This window comes from Sceloporus occidentalis, unplaced genomic scaffold (assembly GCF_023333645.1).
Source record: "Sceloporus occidentalis isolate IW3139 unplaced genomic scaffold, rSceOcc1.0.p SCAF_9, whole genome shotgun sequence".
NCBI lineage: Eukaryota > Metazoa > Chordata > Lepidosauria > Squamata > Phrynosomatidae > Sceloporus > Sceloporus occidentalis.
In genome coordinates this window covers 34,541,283-34,562,314 of record NW_028316989.1, presented here as the reverse complement: position 1 = coordinate 34,562,314, position 21,032 = coordinate 34,541,283, and the positions used below count along the sequence as shown (strand labels likewise).

The 21,032-nt window shown below is 42.7% G+C and overlaps 1 protein-coding gene across 1 annotated transcript in view; it reads right to left on the bottom strand.

Moving 5' to 3' along the window:
* Nucleotides 1-21,032, bottom strand: part of HCN4 (hyperpolarization activated cyclic nucleotide gated potassium channel 4) — a 120,472-nt gene that overhangs the window by 22,212 nt on the left and 77,228 nt on the right. Inside the window, exon 4 of the mRNA XM_089538686.1 lies at nucleotides 6,275-6,493. Coding sequence (XP_089394812.1) covers nucleotides 6,275-6,493 — 219 coding nt within the window. The remainder of the gene's footprint in view (nucleotides 1-6,274; nucleotides 6,494-21,032) is intronic.

Genomic DNA, 21,032 nt, shown 5'->3' with positions numbered 1-21,032 from the left:
CAATGTGGAAAACAGAAGAAACCCCAGATATAGACATGTGGATTTTAAAAGTGTATGATTATATGGAAATAGATAGACTGACTTGCTATATAAAAAAGAGATCGATAAAAAAATGTGAGCAAGAGTGGAAACCATGGTTAAATTATCTGAATGAAGTGAAAGGAACAGATACTAGTATTATTTTTAATTAATTTCTTAATCAAAGAGATCAATTCACTTAGTAGCAGATAATAACGTGCAGAATAAAATGAATCAGGAAAGGTTTTACTAAGGCTGAAAAGAAGAATGAAATGTTATTTGATATATAAGAAACATACATGTGAAGAATAATAAAAAATGTAATGATATTAGAAAGTGACAATATGCTAATGTGATAAGTATGGAATTGATAGAGATAAAAGGAAGGAACAACAATGTAAACATGTAAATTTAAATAGGAGTTTAACATTATGTATAGTAGCAAAATGTATTTTATTAGGAAAAAAGTTATATATATATATATATATATATATATATATATATATCAGGGAGGATCTGAATTTTTAGGACCTAAGCAGCGGAGGATAAGGGGTCTTGGAGATGTCTCATGGTTCGAGGTTGACTCGAAGGCAGTTAACAAAAAGCCAGAGTTACATTGGCAGATTGCCCCAAGAGGATCCCAGCCTATATCAAACTGCACACTGTTTACTTGGCACTCTGGAAAACATTGCCACCTCCTCCAAATCAGCAGCCAGCCACTTATGCAGTTGAGTAGGGGCCAAAGATGAAACAATATACCCATTTATCATGGAGGCTAGAAAAGAAACCATCAGCCAGTGAAGTTGGATCAGCTGTTTTTCATCTCTGCTCAGAATTTCAGGGGGCAGAGAGCTGAAAAGTAAGGGAAAGTACAATCAACTCCTCAAGATGTGACTGTACTGGATTGAACTTTGTACCTGCTAAGAACTGGGGGGGGGGGGTTCCTCTCCTTGATGCCTCTACCTCAAACAGGTAGGCAGACTCCTGTGGATGCTCAGATGAGGAATGACAGCACAGACTTGTGAGCTTTTGCCGCTCCAAAGCAGCAAGGGTCTCTGGAGCCTTGAGAGCTTCCCAAATATTTACTCTGCACTCCTGCATGACAACAGGTGTTCAAAGCACCCTTGGCAAAGCAGAACAGTCCAGCAATGGTGGCATCCAGAGAGGAGAGAATGAGGCTTGAAAGCAAATACTCAGAAGATCCAGACATATAAGATACTGCGTATACTAGATTGTACCAGACTGCATAGATCATGAAAAGCTATGGAATCCTTTTAAAGACATTGGAGCACCACTACAATTGATAATAATGATGAGAATTCTGAACTCAGGACAAGAGGCTACCGTTAGAACAGAATATGGAGAAACCAAATGGTTCCCAACTGGCAAAGAGGTCAGGCAAGGCTGCATTTTATCACACTGCTTTTAAAATCTGTATATAGAAAATATCATACAAAGAGCAGGCTTGGACTCAGAAAAAGGAGGAATGAAGATAGGAGGAAGGAACATCAACAGTCTTAAAATGTGCAGATGACATTGTACTACTAGCGGAAAACATCACAGACTTGGAACAATTATTAAGGAAGGTCAAAAAAGAAAGTGCAAAGGCAGGCTTATTGCTGAGCATAGAAGAAATACATAAATCCACCCTAGACAATGAGCAAAACAAAATAGTTATGATTTCCCATACTTTGGATCAAACACTGATTAAAAATGAGACTGCAGTCTAAGACAACTAGGAATGGGAAGGGCAGCTATGAAAGAACTAGACAAGATCCTAAAGAACTGCTCAAGCCATTACCATTCCCCATCACCATGTAAACATGCAAGAGCTGGACAGTAAAGAAGGTGTATAAGAGGAAAATCAACTCAACACTGGAGAAGAGTGCTCAGGATCCTATGGATGGCCAAAAGACAAACAAAAGGGTTATGGAACAGATTAAGTCCAAACTCTTCCTGGAGACCATGGCATGGGACAGACCATCCAAAAAGGACAATCTCCCAGCGCCTAGTTTTGGTCTGTGGGAAACCACAGCCTCCAGACCGTGGGACTTCCCCATGGACCAAAAAGAATCCCCGAAAAACCGGTTCTTCTTGCAACGCCAGTATGACGTCGCAGTGCTCCAATGGCGCACTTGCAACATCATAATGGCGCTGCGATGTGCGGACACTATGCATCCGACATGTAACAATGGCATTGCCCATCTGTACAGGGAGCCGCCATTTTGATGCCCTCATCACGTGTGAGGGGCAAGGGCGTCTAGAAGCACCGCCTCTCGCATATGACGAGGGCGTCCTATCCCGTCCATCTGGATCAGACCCAAGATTATCAAATTGAGGCTGTCATAGTTTGGATACATCATGAGAAGGCATGACTCATTAGAAAAGACAATAATTCTAGGAAAGGTAAAAGGTAGCAGAAAGAGAGGAAGACTACATGGTAGATGACTAGACTCAATCAGGGAGGCCACAAGCCCGGATTTCTAGGACATAAGCAAAGGAGTGGAGGACACGGGTTTTTGGAGATATCTCATACATGGGATCGCCATGGGTCAGGATCGATTCAAGGGCAGTCAGCAAACACAAAACCAGATCAGTCTCTTGTTCAGTCCATCCCATTACAGACAGAGGATCTCAGGCAAACTATTATCTGGGATATTCTGCCTGGAGCGTAGAAATGTATAGCTTCCCGAAGGGTGCTAAACTACAGCTCCCATAAGCCCTCACCATTGGTTATGTTGGCTCAGTTTGATGGGGTCTATAGTGTAAGCACATTTAGTGATGCAAGCATTTCCAACCAACAAGAGGTGCTGAGGGAAACTGAACCCAGAGCTTGGAAGTCACTAATAGGGTCTCCAGGTGTAACACAGGACAGGAGTCCTGTACCTTTCACACAAGCGACATGTATTGAAATTCCCTCTTCTACCGGAGTGGTTCTTAAAATTTGGTCCCTCCAGTCCTTAGCTCCCTGAATTCCTGACCATTGATCATGCTGGCTGGGACATCTGGGTGTTAAAGTCTAAAGTACCTGAGGAGTAAATGTTGAAAAGCACTATTCTACACAGCCCTTAAAGTTAAAGAGGCCCTGCAAACTTGTTACTTGTAATGCATTCCTTTTTGACTGCAACTACAGTATTGTAAGTATAAGTAAGGTACATCTCACTGATAAGTTAACAAGGGATAAGTTCAATCCTTTTGGAGTGTAGCTAACCTGTGTTACTTTCTGTTTCAGAGGTGTGCCCTCATAAAAAATTGGAGGAGGAATATTGCACGGTTCAAGTGCTGTTTAATAAGGTGGCCTGCTGGTCTGTTGTGATTGAGGTGACAATGCCACGGAAAGGAGAAGAGTGTGTTTTCTACTCCTGGCCAGCAAAATGTAGCATTCAGGTGATGTTTCTAACTATAGTTGGCCCTCCACATTTGTGGCTTTGACGTTTGCAGATGTGATTATTTGTAGTTTTGATTAATATGCTCTTTCTAGGAACCTCTAGGTTCTCCAGCCCTACTCTGCCAGAGGTTGACCATAGAGTTTTGCTGGAGAACCTAGAAGTTCCTAGAGAAAACATCTAGGCATGTTTTATCTAGGCATTTGTAGGTCATCCAGTAAGATTCTATGATCAACCCTTCTAGCCATTCTTTTGGTAAGGCCATTGCTTGTTCATAGCAAGCCGTAGCTCTGCCAACAGAAGCAAAGGGTCAGGAGAGCTCTGCCATGGTATCGTCCAGGGAGGGCCATAAGCTGGCATCTTAATGCCCCCCTTTCTTTTCTTGCTATCAGCATTCTTACATCCTGATTGGCTCACTCAGCCAGAGACTTGTTGAAAGTAGCACAGCTCTGCTTAAAATATCTTTGGTTGGATTGGACACATATTCCCTGCAGACTTAATGGAATGGCAGAGCTGCAAATCACCAAGTGTCCTCATTCCAACCAGCTGCTTTTCAAGCTCCAGAAAGACTGGAAGTAAATATTAGTGCTTAGGCATTATTTCTCCTCATTGTCTTCCAAGAGAAAATGAAATGCTTTCCCTCTTATTTGGCTGCCTATCCTCGTGTAGAAAATTCATTTCTCGGCAGCGCATCCAGAGATGGATCTAATGTGGCCCTATTGAAGGGTTATGTTTACGCCCCACACATCACAGGCTTGGAGCCCTACAGAGCTGGTTAAGCATCACACTCCTATTTTTATAAACATTCGGTCCTCCACATTTGCAGCTTTGACTTTTAGAGATTTTGTTATTTGCAGATTTGATTAATATGTGCTCCCTAGGAATTTCTAGGCACTCTAGCGCATCTCATAGAATCGCACTGGAGGACCTAGATGTTTCTAGAGAAAACATTTCTCTAGGCTTTTGTAGGTCTTCCAGCATGGTTCTACAGTCAACCTTTGGCAGATGGTGACCACAGAATTGCACTGGAGGACCTAGAGATTCCTAGAGAGCTCACCTCTTAGGTTAAAAAATTGTGATTTTGTTATTTGTGGTTTCCCCACTTTTACAGAAGTCCTGTGGCCCTAATCTACAGTGAATATGAAGGGCCCACTGTATTTGCCTTTAGGTAAAGTCCAGCCCCCCTCCATCATCCACCTCTAACAATCTACAGAATTTGGGGGGGGGGGGGATTAAACAATGACACCCAGCCACGCTAGCTGGGAGATGTGATCCCCAAAAGTAACTTTTTCAAGTTCTGCCAACTCAGTCAAGTAAGGGCTAGTCTAGATGTAAGTGTATTATGCAAACTGCTGCAGATTTTCACACATTCCCATCACTGTTTAATTGGCTTCACCTTCCTGTACAAATTTGCATGCTGCAGTCAGAAGGGGCAAAAGTCCCAATTTTACTTGTGTTGGATACCAATGGATCTTTGCCATGATGCCTATAAGCTTCCTTGGAACCAAAAATATAAATCCACTTTTGCCTATTCTAGATTGTATTGCACAGTTCAACTGTTATGCATGTGAGAGTCAGAAAATATATTGGCTGCTTAGACTCAGAAAATAATTTTGCATTCAGTCGCTCTGGTCTTTAGCCTCCAAAGGACTTCCAAAAATATATTCCAAAGTCTGAAATCTGCTGGGATCTGAGTTAATTAGTTTGAAATGGCCTCATTGGAGCAGCATTGGGACCAGCATTGGACCCTTGAGTTGTTTGTCTGCTAGAAGAATGTGTTTTAAGAAACAGCGCATTTTCCAAAGAACAGTAAAAACGTGGTTGGTTTTTTGGAAAACATTACATAATGGTTAGTATCCTGCTGGCTGCATTTGCTGGTGTAAACCCCAATTTTGCAAACATAAGTACTAGGGGGATTTTGCACCTCCTTCCACAGTGCCTTTGCCCTAGCTTTGCAACAGCCCTTCAGCATCCAAGAAAGAAACAGGAGTCTTACACTGGGGGGTAGATGCTGCTTGTTCTGCCCTGGGTGCATAGAATATATCCAATTACATCCCAGAGGGAACCAGGGATCAGTGGCTGTGGGTCAGAACAGCAATTTGCACGTTAGAGATAAGCAGGGAAGTGAAGTAACTTCCCTCCCACTGCATATTGGTGGAAGTACTTACTCTCCACCAGTGGGCTTAATACACCTTGTCTAATTGATCCTTTTCATGGCAAATATTGGGCCCTCATCACCAAACTGCTGATGTGCCACTACTTCAAGAGAGACTACATCAGTAATATATTAAAAGCTCCATATTCTCTTTCAAAAGCCGTTTGAAAGAAAGAATACGTCTGCTTCTTCAATGGTCTGACACCATCTCAATTGTTTGAACCAAAGTCTAAGAAGAAACCATTGGCACCACTTTGGTGATCTTGGGGAATTCACACTTTCTCACCCTCAGAGGATGGCAATAGCAAATCCCCTTAAAATAAATATTTTTATCACAGCAGCCCCCTGATTCTTAGGGTTCCCATAAGTCAGAAGCAACATGAAGGCACAGAACAACTACAGAGTCAACATATGGCTAAATGTCTCTAATATTGGGCCACTTCTGGCAGATGGGAACATATTTTGAACTCACTGGCGACAATAAATTCATTGTTATTTCTGCTGAATTTGTTCCAGAGGTGGGAAAGGTGGTATGTTTTCTTCAAAAGTGATTTTTCCTCTCCTTTGACATAGGGTGCTTGCTCTGAGTGTGTTGTTTATAAACAAATACAACCCACAGACTAGTCTTGGGATTCAATAACATTAGAGGGGGCCACATGTAAACTGACAGGCTGACTGTAGGATCCCATCACTATCCTGAAAGCAGATCACTTACCTTCTCCTGGTACTGTCGGCGTGAGGAGTCCAGAGACTGGATGAGGGCTGTGGCATGGCCGATGAACATGGCATAGCAGGTGGCACCGACGATCATGCTCAACATAGTGAGCCATACATCGGACATGCCCTTGGGGGCTTGCTGCCCGTAGCCGATACACAGCATGTGGCTCATGGCCTTGAACAGCGCATAGGAATACTGCTTTCCCCAGGAGTCATTCTAAAGAGACAGACAGACATGAGTTACAAGACACAAGATGAACAAAGCCTGGGAGATCTTCGCAAGATAGACCTTTACCACACAGAAGCTTGTGCGATTTTGTACGGTCGGTGCTCCCCATCCCATATACCAGCCTGTGACTAAGTCACCAATTCCATGTTATAAATAGGACACTAGAAATGGTGGCCAGTGCTAATATCTAGAATCCAAAGGTAGCAGTATCATGGCAGAGGTCACTGCAGAGGACTGCCCTGGCTTATTCCTACACTACTCCAGGTAGCTAGCTCTAGTCATGTTTTTTATTTCTCACAATACAATTCCCTAGGACACAAAAGCCAACATCTTGTTGGTGGCAAACTAGGGGTAATGCTTGCATAATCCTCTATGCCTTGTGGAAGTAGATATCCAGTACCTCCTTCTGCAAAGCCCCCATCACGGTGCACACCACCATCTAGGGGGCTGCCATGTGCAGCTCTGTCTCCCCAACTACTGAGTGGCTGCTGCAGTATACACAGGCCCATTCTGCTATCTCTTGAACAAGAAGGGAAGGAGAACTTGTATATTGGAGCAGAGGCTTCTGTTTCTTCCCTGTGTGCTTCAGAGGGCTAGAACAAGCCTGGATGCAACCTTGCTGGTGATCAGAGATGGAGCCGCTCACTCCTACTGAGTGTTGCTATATACCAGGAGAAGCAGCCAGGTACTAGTGGTACACTGGTAGAGACCTAGACTTTAAACTGTATGATTTGATGAAATCATACAATTGTGGAGTTGGAAGCGACCACAGTCCAACCATGCAGGAATACACAATCAAAGCATGGCCGACAGATGGCCATCCAGCTTCTGTTTAAAAGCCTCTGAAGGAGGAGACTCCACCACTCTCTGAAGCAGCATTTTCCATTGTCAAACAGTTCTTACCATCAGGAAGTTCTTCCTAATGTTTAGGTGGAATATCTTTTCCTATCCCTTGAATCCATTGTTTCATGTCATAATCTCTAGAGCAGCAGAAAACAAGCTTGTGCCTTCTTCCATATGACAGCCTTTCAAATATTTAAACAGAGATATCATGTCACCCCATAACCTTCTCTTCTCCAGGCTAAACGTACCCAGCTCCCTAAGCCACTCCTCACAGGGCATGGCTTCCAGATTTTATCATTTTGGTTGCCCTCCTCAGATAATGCTCCAGCTTGTCAACATCCTTCTTGAATTGAGATGCCCAGAACTAGACATAATATTCCAGGTGATAAACGACCTCAGAGTTGCTCTAGAGTGTGAAATTTAAAAGGATAGTTAGAACCCACTGTATAGCATGCTGTAACCACAGCAAGGTAAAGCCAAGAGGCCCCACTGAGAGTAGAGGTGCCCAAGAACAGTGGTTCACTATGTTTCATCCTCCAGCTATTTTGGATTTTAACTCCCAGAAGCCCCAGCCAGCATGGCCAATGATTAAGGATTCTGGGAGCTAAAGTCCTACAACATCTGGAGGACCTGAGACAAACACTGCCCTAGAGGGCAACTGCTGTATGAACTTTGAGTCAGTTTTGCTGGAAATTCTATCTTTGTGCAGGCATCTGTATTTGGTGTGAGGAGCATCAGGCATACTTTTTAAAAGACAGGCTTTTCCACACAGTATATGTACATATAAATATGCTCATGTAAACATATGTACACACACACACACACACACACACACTCCACAAATAAACACTCCAATAACATGCAGCCTCATCATCTTTCTGAAATCTATTGCATAGTATTTCCCTCTCGCACCCAAACAATGCAATGTCATGCAACATCAACATGTTTCCTGAATCTATTGGATGATATTTTATTTAGTTGCACAATCTCTTGGGTGCTTATAGTACAGTCTATTTCAAGCTACTGCAATCCCCTTCTGTCTTCCAGCAGTCCTCCATTGCTTATAATTTAAACAACTCATGAAAAACAGGCACATTCTCATTCAGTAAAGGGCACCGTCTGCAGCATCCTGCATTCTCCATGCAATTAAATGAAATCTATAACCATCACTTCACATCTTGGTGTACTCACACAAACAAAACACACACAGATGGGCATTATGGCCACAGTTTTGTTCAGGATTCACCCCTCCCACAATCCTTCTATTGTTGGAAGAGAGCAGTCAGGATCATAAATACATCTATGTCCTTGTATCTGGACGATTGAAGGACATCTGCTCCTGAGATCCACTGAGGTCATCCAGAAGTCTCACCTGAAGTTGAATTCATCTGGGAACATAGATGTTTTTCTGATCTCCTCTGATCTCCACCAGTAATGGAATAGCCATTCCTTGGAGCTGCTACAGAGCAACACTAGATCAAAGTGGAGGAGTTCGGATGTTGCAAAGGGTGGAAAAGATTACCAACCTCCACAACAACAAAAAGACATACTACACAGACTGAAGGTGGACTGTGGTGAAGTGGTTTAAGTATTGGGCTAGGATTCTAGGAAGCCAGGGTTCAAACCATCACTCCTGGGTAACCTTCGGCAAGTCACACTCTCTCTTAGTTCCAGAGGAAGGCAATGGAAAACCACTTCTGAAGAAATCTGGTCAAGAAAACCCCATGATATGTTTGCCTTAGGGTTGCCATAAGTTGGAAATGACTTGAACACACAACAACAACAACAACGATGAAGACTGGCTCATTTCTGTGTACGTCACTAACAGGACATCTGAGGAAATAAGCTCAAGTCTACAAAAGCTCATGCTACCAGCTTCTTTTTTTCAGTTAGGTTCAAAGGTGCTACAAAAGCCCTTTGAATCCTGATTTTCCAGACTAGCATGGCTATGTCTTGGAATTCTACCAGGATATGTAACTGTTTAGTCTTCATATACATTAGCCAGACTTTTGATTGTATGCTGAGAAAGACTGAAGTATGGCAAAGGGTGGTGGTGCTGGAGGATGTTGATCGCACTGGCCTTACAGCTAGGCTAGTTATCATTTTATATTCCACACCAAATAATCCAATAAAAAGCAATGATTAATAAATCTTCTCTCCTGAAGTCTGAGATGGCATGAGGCTGGCCATGTGTCCTACTTTACAGTCCCTTAAGTGAAGATGTCTGCTACTTGAAAGGCTGTTTTATCCACGTCTGGTTTATGATAAGTTAAGAAGTCAGGAGAGGTGATGGCATAAAGGATCACAAGAAACTAGGAGCCATGAAGGGGCTGGGAGAGCTGAAATCATCCTTCTGCAATGAAGCCCTGGACAGCACTTGGAACAGGAGGCCTAGAAGTCACTCATGGCCACATAGTCTTCTTCTCGCTAGTGAGTAGCATCACCAGTTCAAGATGATCCCATGCCTTGAGGTTTCTGGCACAAAACCTGAGACCTAGGGATGGCCCCTGGTGATGACATTCAGTGTTATGCATAAGGGACCAACCAGGAGAGTCATTAAGGGGTGCAGGGGGTTCACAACACACCAGGTGACACCCAAAAGAGGGGTGACACTACTGCTCCACAAATATCTGCCTTTTGGTAGAAACAGGCTGCAGCATTTGCTTGCATCCCTTTAAAATGCTGGAGCTCAGATTATATGAGTGGAACAAGGCTCAGGAGGAGGAGAAAAGAGAGGTTTAAATTTTTTACAAAATTATTTAAATTTGAATTTTAAATTTTCTTTAAATAACATCACATCTTATCAAATTTTCACTTTAACCACATGGAACTATGTACAGTTGGCTCTCTGTTTTCGCGGGGGAGCCATTCCAACACACACATGCGTGAAAACGGAGGCTTGTGCGTATTCAAGCCTCATAGGCTTGAATGGGGTGTGGTCTGGGCGCGCACATGCGTGCACCATTACAAATAGCAGAGGTAGCCCCTCCACATATAGTCGAGGTCGCAGATCTCAGATCCGTGAGTTAGGAGGGGTGACTGTACAAGTAAATACAATTAGGTGTACCTGTAAATACATTTAGGCTATGCATACAATATTGTTATTATAGGTATAATTTTAATTTTGCTAGTTGTTTATGTTATGACTGTTGCCATTGCATTCAGTGATATATGGGAATTATGATTTATTAGTAACATTAGTACAAATAAAACATTACTAAGGATTCTGTATGGTGTGGTATGAGAGGAGGTCAATGGGGGTCAGTGGGTGACACCATGAGTTACTTCACTGGGTAACACCAACCATAGTGAAGCTACTGGGAGCAACCACAGTTGCTCACAGCTTGTCATTCATATGCATGCCTGCAAGCACACATGCACAATGTATTTTCCTGTTTGAAACTTAAGACAGAAATCTTAACTAAAGGGACTGTTCCCCGATGAAGGTGAAATGAGGGGATTATTCCTTCTCACTTACTTAGAGAGATGGGAGAAGGAACATTTAATCCCTTTTACTTGGTTCTAGCTACAAGATGGATGAAGAAGAGATTTGAGGGTGAGCCCTGGAGTCAAGAAGGAGGAAGCTACATAAATGAATAGGTCAATTGTGAGTCTTCACAAGTTCCAGCAACAAATAAATTAAGTTTGCAAACGATAGCAAACTGGTGGTCTCCTAGCTGAACTAGAGATCTGTATACAGGGTTTTCTTCCTGCCTGGAACAAAGACATCAAGAAAGGTGCATTTTCACCCATTTCTCCTGCCTGGAGATGACGCATGAAAACTGGTGACTCTGGGCTAGGCCTTGAGATCTAGCCACTGTAATGGTGAGATGATTTTCTATTTAAATTATATTTAATGTCATTAATTTAACATAATTATAGTCATTACTACTAAATCGACACCTGTTACCTGTAAATCAGCACAGCTTGGGTTTTGATTTGAAACCAAAACAAAACAGAACTCACAAGAAAGAAAATCACAGAGCTTTTCTTGGCAAGATTTGTTCAGAAGCAGTTCACCATTGTACATCCTCTGAGGCTGAGAGAATGCAACTTTTCTAAGGTTACCCAGTGGGTCTCCACGGCTGAACAGGAATTTGAACCTGGGTCTCAAGAGTTGTAATCCAGGACTCAAACTATTGTCCACACTTCCAATATGCAAATGTAAATACACATATGAATTGCTATGGATCAGGGATTGTAGCAATCTGTTTTAGATCTAAAGCCCACTAGGGTTAAACAAATGAGACTTGGTGACCCCCTGCATATTATCCAGAGATGCATCAGTAGGTCATGACCTTTCTAGACCTTTCCAAAATATTATTATTATATAATAAAGGCATAACCCCCCACATATTCAGCAACATGTTTCCAGGTTTTACGTAGAATCTATCATGTCTACCTTATGTGCCATGGAGTGGATCTTGAAGTCACTCACAGTAGAGAGTGGCCACTGCTCCCTGCTATAACAGAGCATTGAAATGTTCCTCTTTTTGAATGATGATTCTCAGAATCCCCCAATCTAGCATGCTTGAGGGATTCTGGGAACCGTAGTCTCCAAAGGGAATGGTTCAAAGCTCTAGAGCAGAGGACATGCTTTAAAAGCAGAAGGCTCAACGTACAATCCTCCAGCGAAAAGTGTCTGGTGACAGGTACTGAGAAAGACCGAGATCCTGGAAAGCTCCACCACTCCAAGGAGACAACACAATACTTAACAAACACATAGTTTTTGCTGTTGTTGTGTACTTTCAAGTTGTTTCTGACTTATGGGAACCTATCATGGTGTTTCTTGGCAAGTTTCTTCAGAGCAAGTTTTTTCTTTCTCTGAAGATGCCAGCCAAACATCAGGAATAAACTGTTCTAGAGCATGGCCACATTGCCCAAAAAACCCACAAAAAACTATTTCTTCAGAGGGGTTTGCCACTGCCATCATAGGAAGCTGAGAGGGTGTAACTTGCCCAGGGTCACCTACCAGGTTTCAATGGCTGAGCCAGGATTTGAACCCTGGTCTCCAGAGTCATAGTCCTACGCTTAAACCATTACACCATGCTAGTTATCTGGACACCTCCCAAAAGGCTATTTCCTCTGCTTCTGTTAGCTTCTTACCATGAAGATGGCACATTAGTCTAACAATCCCAATTCCAACATATCACCTATTGCAGAAGTTGACCTCTAGCCCTAGGTCCTCCTCAAGTCTAGGGGGTACCGTCTTCTCACAGCAGCCCCTGACATTGTTTGAAATATGTCTGAATCACCAGGTAAGCTTGTCTGACAGACACAAGGCAGAGCAGGATGGAAAAGGGTAATCCTCCTTTCTCCTCTCCTCGATAGATATTATCTGTCACCAGCACCAGTGGAAAGTTACAGAGATGTTTTCCCAGCTGCACCATAATGTCATCTCACACCATCATTCGGGTCAATCTGGGCTTTGGGACCTCAGAGGTGGTATGTGCCATTCAAGCAGGACAGTGGATAGACAAAGCCTGGGTATTAATTTACCATGTGAGCGGCCTTTTCCGGCACGCACAATGGCTCCAATTCATTGAATGGAGAACCCCAACAAAAGGTACACACAACAACAACTAAAGAGACAGCTCTTACTTGGTGCCAATCTGTCTAGGTTAACTTTGTTAGCAAACTCCAGTGGGCATTCCGGGGAGAAATCCAGGTTTGGTCCCTATTGCCATTGAAATGCCACAGGAGAGTTTGGTTTCCACCTCTGGGGCCCTTTGTGGTTTCTATCCAAGTGCCCAAAAGGACTGGAGCAGAGTCAACTCCAGACACCATTGGCACAGCTACGGACACCATTGGCACAACAGTGGGGCCTAAACAATGCCAGGGACCTGGGAGTCATTTTTCTGACCCAGGATCTCTAGTGAGCTAGACAAACTCCTCAAAGAAAAAGTAGCAGTGACCAGATGACCAGTTCTAGCTCCCCTTTGGGAAGGTCTGGGGTCAAAACAAGGGCAAGTGGTTCATGCATCTTGTTTTAAATAGGGATTATTTATTGGTTTCTTCTTGAAGGAATCAATGAGCAATATTAGCAATCTTTTTTCTTACATGAGAAAGTTTTCCAAAAACCACGCAGTTTTCAAAACCTATTCACAATCTGGGGCTCACTGTTTGCAAAACTCACACACAAATGTTCTGCCCAAAGGTCAGCGTATCCAGAAATATCTGGAAAAAGCTGTTTTCTGCAGAGAAAATGCTGTGTTCTACACAAAATCATCCACATGTAAATTTTGCATACAGTAAGTCCTCATCTACAACATTTTCTGAGCTGGAAACAGCTTTTTCTGCACAGGAAATTATATTCTCAACACTAAAATAAAATAAAATAAATGTTTTTTGACATTTAAAAAAACATTTTAATACATTCTTTCCATCCCTAGAAGGGAAACCTATACTGAAGAAATCCAGGAGTAGCAATTCTCCTTTTCATTTGCATTGTTTGGGGTCAGAGACATCAGGGAAGGGAGATCTGGGGGTTGTCCAGAGCCCACAAAGACAATTTTGGGGCATTCATGTATGTTTCCTACCCCTACCATTGCCTTGGTAACTAGGGGGATTTTTTTCTGTCACTACCACTGCATCCCAAGAAAAGAGAAGTTCAAGAAGAACAAATGTTCTATTTTCAAAAAGCAAAACAAGAAAGGTGCTGAGTTGAAATGTACTTGGAAATCAAACCACTGTTGAAATCTAGATTACAGGTACTTGGTGCAAATTATTGTAAGGTGGTCATATCTTCATTATTGGAGAATTACATGTGACTAGTTACTCCTAATGACATGTGATTAGTTACTCATAACTAGTTGCTCATTTCCAAGCTCTGAAAAAAGTTGGTGAGGATTTCCATATGCTGGTCTCCCATCTGTTGTGTTTGCAGCGTCCAGGTTGGAAATTCAGAAAGCTGGTGGCACTTCAAAAATAGATCCCAATTTTAATGAACAGATTGTTCCTGCAGCAGTATGACACATCTGTACTGCTGCTTTTATGGAGGAGAGGTGATGCCTTTGTTTTGGCTTGGTGCCACTGTACTCAGTCCCAAGAGAGGGGGCTCAAAATCTGCCCTTCATATTGAGAAGTGAACAGGTTGGAGTGCCAATCACCCACTGCCAAAAAAGAGGGCATGCATCAGCAAAAAGAGGAGGTCAAAAGAGGGCATGGATTTGCATAAAATGGGCATCCGTTAATGGTTACAGGTACACAGGCAGAAATAATTGCTATAATTTAAACAGAAATACACCTCATCATAGTATGGAAGACTATGACCCAGTGTACCCGCCTCTCTGTCTGTTCTGGGCATTAACCACTGAGTCTTCTTTATTTTTTATACAGACATCAGTTAAAGGACCTTTCCTCTGACAGCCTTTCAAACAGAGAACTCTGCCAAATGAGACATAGGGCCACCCTACTGCAAGAATACTGCACCTTGGGATAATTATCGATTTACGTCATCTGAGTGCTTAGGCTTGGACGATATAAGGAAAGGGCCATAGGTTAGCACAGCATATTGTTTGCAGAGTAAAAAGTCTCAGCTTTGACCCTTCACATCTCCAAGTACAAGTGAAAGAGAAGCCAAAAATCCAAAATGAAAGGCAGCATGGATCGGAAGATCAACCAGAAGGCAAGACTGGAGAATGAACAAGGAATCCAACCCAAAAAGCTAGCCTAGAACCTCAAACCACACTGGAGCTCAGCCAGTCCTCATTGTTCAAGCAAACCAGTATTGAGACATAAAATCTTCTTGTGATCCAAGAAGAACCATTAGTCTCTTTAGAAACTTCACTGAAAAGTTGCAGAGATATGAGTCGACACATGACGATTTCAGCTAAGGTGGGCACATGTTCATTCCTCCTGCTGTTCCATCACCAGTCTTCCTACCCAGGGAGAAAACCCAGTCATGCAGCAGCCAGGAAGGGAACCCTTCACCCTCCTGCAGCAAAAGGAAAGAAAGGCCCAATTGGGTGTGACCTCCTGCACCACCCTACTGATGCCACTGCTTGACAAAAGCCAATACAGCTGGTCCTTTGCATCCACAGGTTCTTTACCCATGGATTCAACAATCCCTGGCTTGAAAATAATAAATAAATATATATAAATTCCAAAAAGCAAACCTTGATTTTGCCATTTTAGATAAGGGACACAATTTTTCTTACACTGCACTTAATGGGACTTGAGTATCCATGGATTTTGGTATCCACAAATGGTCCTGGAACCAACCCCCAGTGGATACCAAGGATCCACTGTATATAGGAAATATTAGGGCTGCACTAACTGTAAGGCAAAGTGAGATGGCCATTTAGGGTAGCAGATGCAAAGACTGGTGCTGAGATGTTAGATGACAGAACTGTGTGTGCCATGTGAGGGACAATGGAAGACACTGACCTAGCGTGAGTTTTGAAGATTCAACTGCATCCGCAGTGCAGAAATAATCCAGTTTGGCACCACTTTAACTACCACAGCTCAAAGCTATGGGATTCCAGGAATTATAGTTTTGTGAGACATTTAGCCAGAATTCCATAGCACCGAGCCATGGCAGTTGAAGTGGTGCCAAACCAGATTATTTCTGCAGTGCGGATGCACCCCTGATGAGGGTAATGGGGGTAACCTGTCCCTCATCTCAGGCAGTTAATTGATGGGAAACAGCCCTGAACTCCATGGAGGATCTCCTTTACAAGTAGATGTATCCAGAGCTTGGAAAAGTTACTTTTCTTTTTTGGATGGCAACTCCTCATCCAGCTAGGATGGCTATTGTTCAAAAAGCAAAAACAAAGCAAAGCAAAATCTTTCCCAAGCTCTGGATGATACTTTCAGCCCCTGCCTCTGCAGAGATCTCCAGCCACTCCATGGAGCACGGAGTTAAGCTGCAAAATACAGTAAAATGAAATAAAACTTTAAAAATAATCAAATCCCACAACATTTAGAATCTGCAAGGAACCGACAAGCCTGGACAGTGCCAAGACAACCAGACTGGAGAACCAGAGGGACTGGAGGGAATGCTCCTTGGTGCACCATCACTCTTGTCATATGTCAGGTTGCTGCAGGCAAGTGTTCTCCTGCATACTCATGTGCTTCTGGGCATTTATAGCCCTTTGCCGCCAAATGGATTGATATCATAAAACCTTCACTTTCTATTTCCTCTGAACTACACAATGTACATTTTATCCTTTGAAAGTAACACAACAAAAAGGATTTTCAAACTTACCTGCAGCAAGGGAAAACATATATCTAGGAGCTTCCACCTTCCAGGGATGGTCTGTAAGGCATGGATGGAAACCCTATGGTCCTCCAGAGCATGTGGGACTGCAACTCCCAGCATTCTTCCCTCTTGGTTGTGCTGGCTAGAACTGTTGTTGCAGTCCAACAACACCTGAAGGGCTACATGATTTCCCTATCTGCTGTAGGATGCATACTCTCCAACATTTCACAGATGAAAACTGAACGTGCGTGTCTAAACAACATTGGTGTGCAGTCAAGATGACAAAAGCTGTAGCAGTCAGCTGAGGACAACTGAGAAGGAAAAGACTCCATCCCCTCCTCTCCTCCCTTCCTGCTAAGCTGAGCAAAAACAATGTTTGCACTTTGAATTCAGTTTGCAGCAACTGAAGTAAGTTGAGGATAAAGGGGGAAAGTGGAAGGAAGAGAGAGAAACTGGGACATTTTAAAAATAGCTGAAAAAAACAGAGTATAGAGGATTAATTGGGACTGTCCCTGCCAAAGCAGGACAGTTTGAGAATATGAGGATGTGATTTGGATAGTAGTTTTGCCCAAGCTTAGAAATGGAGAAAAGCAATTCATTGTGTTATTTGTTACATTAAGTAATGAGTTGTTTTAACACTGACTCTGGGACAATTTGTGTTGCAAGTTATTAACGCATTATTCCAAGCTCTGAGTTATTATTATTTTTCAACCATTTATATCTCATCTATCTCCCAATTCAAGGCAGCTAAGAACACAATGAAAAACAACAGAGCCAAGAGATCATGATGGGTCCAACAGTGATCCAGTCATTTCAAGGTATGTTAGGGAGGACTCTTGCAACAAACACAGCAAACACAGCAGCAAGCATAAGGGCTAGAATCCTATTGGTGACAGACTCACATAACTTAGATACAACAGTAGGACTGCCTTCCAGATGTGTAGCTACAAGGGTTCAAAATGAGAATATTGCCCTCTCCAATAATAACTCTGCCCTGCATGAATTCCTCCAAATTTCTAGCATTGCAGGCACTCAAAATGTTAGCTAAGCATTAAGGAACAAAGTTTAGGCATCAAAAGGAAAAGAACAGGCAAAGTACCAAGGGAATGCAAACAAAGTAAATTATCAGAATTCTAGGTGTGAGCAATTTTTATTGTCTCAGTTTATGTAACCCATTTCTGAGAGGGCCAAGGTGTCAAATTAATGAAATGGAACAAAATGAGGAAGCAGGTTAGAATAACTAGGCAGAAAACCTTCTATTATAAGTCATGGAATGTGATCCTATATCAAAGCTGTGGAGTGTAAACAACTACATGTGGAGTTAACACATCAGTTGTGTTCTTTCTGCAATGTTGCAACACTGAACCAAGCCAGCAAATGTGCAACCAAACATGCGTGCATATGATGTGTTGTAAACACCTGCAGGCCCCATGAACATCCTTGGGCAATGGCACCAACTTTGCTTCTGCAACTTTGAATTGAATGAAGACATTCTTTACTGGACAACTGTTTCGAATGGGCAAGCTATGCATGCATAAGACACCAACAGGATTCCGGCTATGATCTTCAAAGCCTGCTCATCACATATTTGATGACAATCCTCTTCAGGCATTCATTATCCTTGGATAATCTGGGTGGGGGAGAGGATCCATCCCTGAGCAATTCCACTCATTATCCATGAATAATGAATGCCTAAGTAGGACAAATGTCACTCTCCATTACTGCCAATGTCAATAATGGCCTGTCCAAAGCTCTAGAATTGGCTAAGCTAGTTGGCATTGAATAGGCGCCCAACGCGTCTCCCTCTAAATTGCTTGAGCTAAGAATGTCTTAATATACCTTTAAGGCTCATCTTACACCATCCTGAGAGTACTCAGGTTTCCATCTCTCACTCAGCTCCCCGGAAAGGAGACAATTTTAATAGAAAAGGGAATCAATTTTGAAGAATTCATTTTAAGGGAATATTTGGCGGTCCAGACAGAAGATAGGGCCAAAAAACTACTCCAAGGTGCCCTGTTTTACCTCCTTGCCTATCATGAAAGAAAGAGGAAATTGTCCCAAATATGCTTTTAACATACATTCCTCATTAAACATAGAGCTTGCAGCAGTTACTACAAGAACATGGCAGCCACTATTTTTTAGTGGTGTGAGTAGTATTGTTTACTATGCCAGGACTATCTCAGGCCTGAGATTTCAGCTCCAAAACCTGAGACCTAGACCCAGCTCCCTGTAATGTCTAGACCCTGGTGGAAGAAAAAGTCTGATGTCACACATACCCTCCAATGTTTCACAGATGAAAACCAGGACACATGTGGGCAAGCAACATCAGGATGTGGTCAAGATGGCAAAAGGTATGAAGAACAGTCAAGCTATGAGAAGCTGCAGAAGTCTGCCTTTGCCTGAGCCTCCTGGGAAGGACAAGGTCCTCTTTTTTCCTCTCCAGCCTTTTGAATTAGTGGAATGCAAACTACTGTGGAGTGCTGAATTCAGTCTGCAGCCATTGAAGTAAGTGGAGGCAAAGGAGGATGGCGTGAGGAGGAGAGAGCAACTGGGACATTCTAAACGCAACTTTAAACAGTGGGAAGGCAGAGGATTACTAGAGACTATCCCTGACAAATCAGGACAGTTGGAGGGTACGGTCGTAGAGGACAGATGCTGGTGGTGTCAATAAACATGCTACATTAAGCATCAACTACAGCTGCACACAGTATGCCATTCAAATAATAAAAAAACAAGTCTAATAAATGAGGAAAATGTATATCCACATCCTTCTTAAGGCAGCATTCTTACCCTGAGATTCTTCCACCTTGAGGACTGGAAAAGAGGCACCATGTTCTGAATGTCAGAGCCAGGCTCTGAGATCTGGCTGCTCTAGAGACCAAAGGTCTTTTTCAAAAGCTCCCAGAGCCACCCAGACAATGTGACCAATGCTGGGGGATTTTGTGAGCTGTAGTCTCCCAAAGGTACTGCTTTCAAGTACAAATAGGATCCAGGTCATTTAAAGTATAAACCATCCCTAGGTGCTGTTTCCAGGATTTTGGTGACCATTTCGATGCTGGGCCAGGGCAGAGAGTAGCATCTCCCCCTCCCTCTTTCATGCATTCACTTCTTAACAGAACTAAACTTATCTCCTGATTTCAGGCAGGTCTTTCACCCCAGGCAATGCTCACACAATCCACACATTCTTTGACCTGCAGCAGAGAGCTCAACAGGAGGGGGGGGGGGAATTATCACAAACTCAGATTTAAGAGGCTACCATCCCCGCTGCTAGCCTTGTTTCTTTCATTCTTTCTTATTCTGCCCGCCATGACACTTGCCAGTCATAAAGGCTGCACATAACCTCTTTCCTCTGGAAAGCTAATACAGTATATTTATAGGCTGTGATTTTGCCCTGATCTAGCTTGCTCTTTTTCTTTTTAAAGATACAAATTCAGATTCTTGCACTGTGTGTTATTTTGGGGATAGGGGGCTCTAGTACTTCGATTACTGAGATATGCCTTGCCTTTCTTTATTCACAATTGTCCTTATTGTCCACCATGACTTCCCTTGATCTAGATACTATTGATGCAGCCTAAAATTGCATTCAGAAATGATCAAGTATGATATTCAAGGATGATCAAGTAGGTTCCTCCAAAGGTTTCTGAACTACAACACTTATCATCCATGTTCATTGGCAATGATGGCTAGGCTGCTGAAACATTGCTTTCCCCTGAGTCTGAGAGTGTACAACTTGCCCAAGATCACCTAATACGTTTCATGGCTGAGCTGGGAATCAAACCCTGGTCTCCAGAGTCCTAGTCCAACACTCAAACCACTGTACCATGCTGGCTCTCCAACAACAGTATACCCTCCAACATTTCACAGATGAAAACCAGGACACATGCGACCAAGAAACATCAGTATACCATCAAGAAGGGAAATGTTATTAACAAGGAAGAACACATGAGCTTTGTGAGGCTGTAGCAGTTTGTGTTGGCCTGAACTTACTGAGAAGGGAACTTGAACTTGGTTTGCAGCAACAGGGGACAAAAGGGGGCATGGGAGGAGGAGAGAGAAACTGGGACATTTTACAAGCTGCTGAAAAGCAGATTAACAGCAGATTAACTGGGTCTGCTCCTGCCGGACTGAGACAGCTGGAGGTATACAATAGCAATTTTTATGTCTAAATCAATTTGTGAAAATATTTGCTCTGTAGGAATTCACGTACTAGTATACCTCAGTTAACAAAGCAGATGTATTCCTGGGTTTTACTTCTTTATCAGAACATTTGGTACCAGAGACAGAAATAAGATGGAAAGAATAGGGATAGGTTCCTAAACCACAACAGTTCAACATGTTTTGGTCAACTTTTTATTCAGAACTAACAATATGCACCAGTGAAATGAAGCAACCAAATCAGGTAAACCTTGCATAGGTTAAAAAGAACTGAACCTTCTAGATACCACTTGTAACCTACTTCCAAAATGCATCCAGGGGTGATTT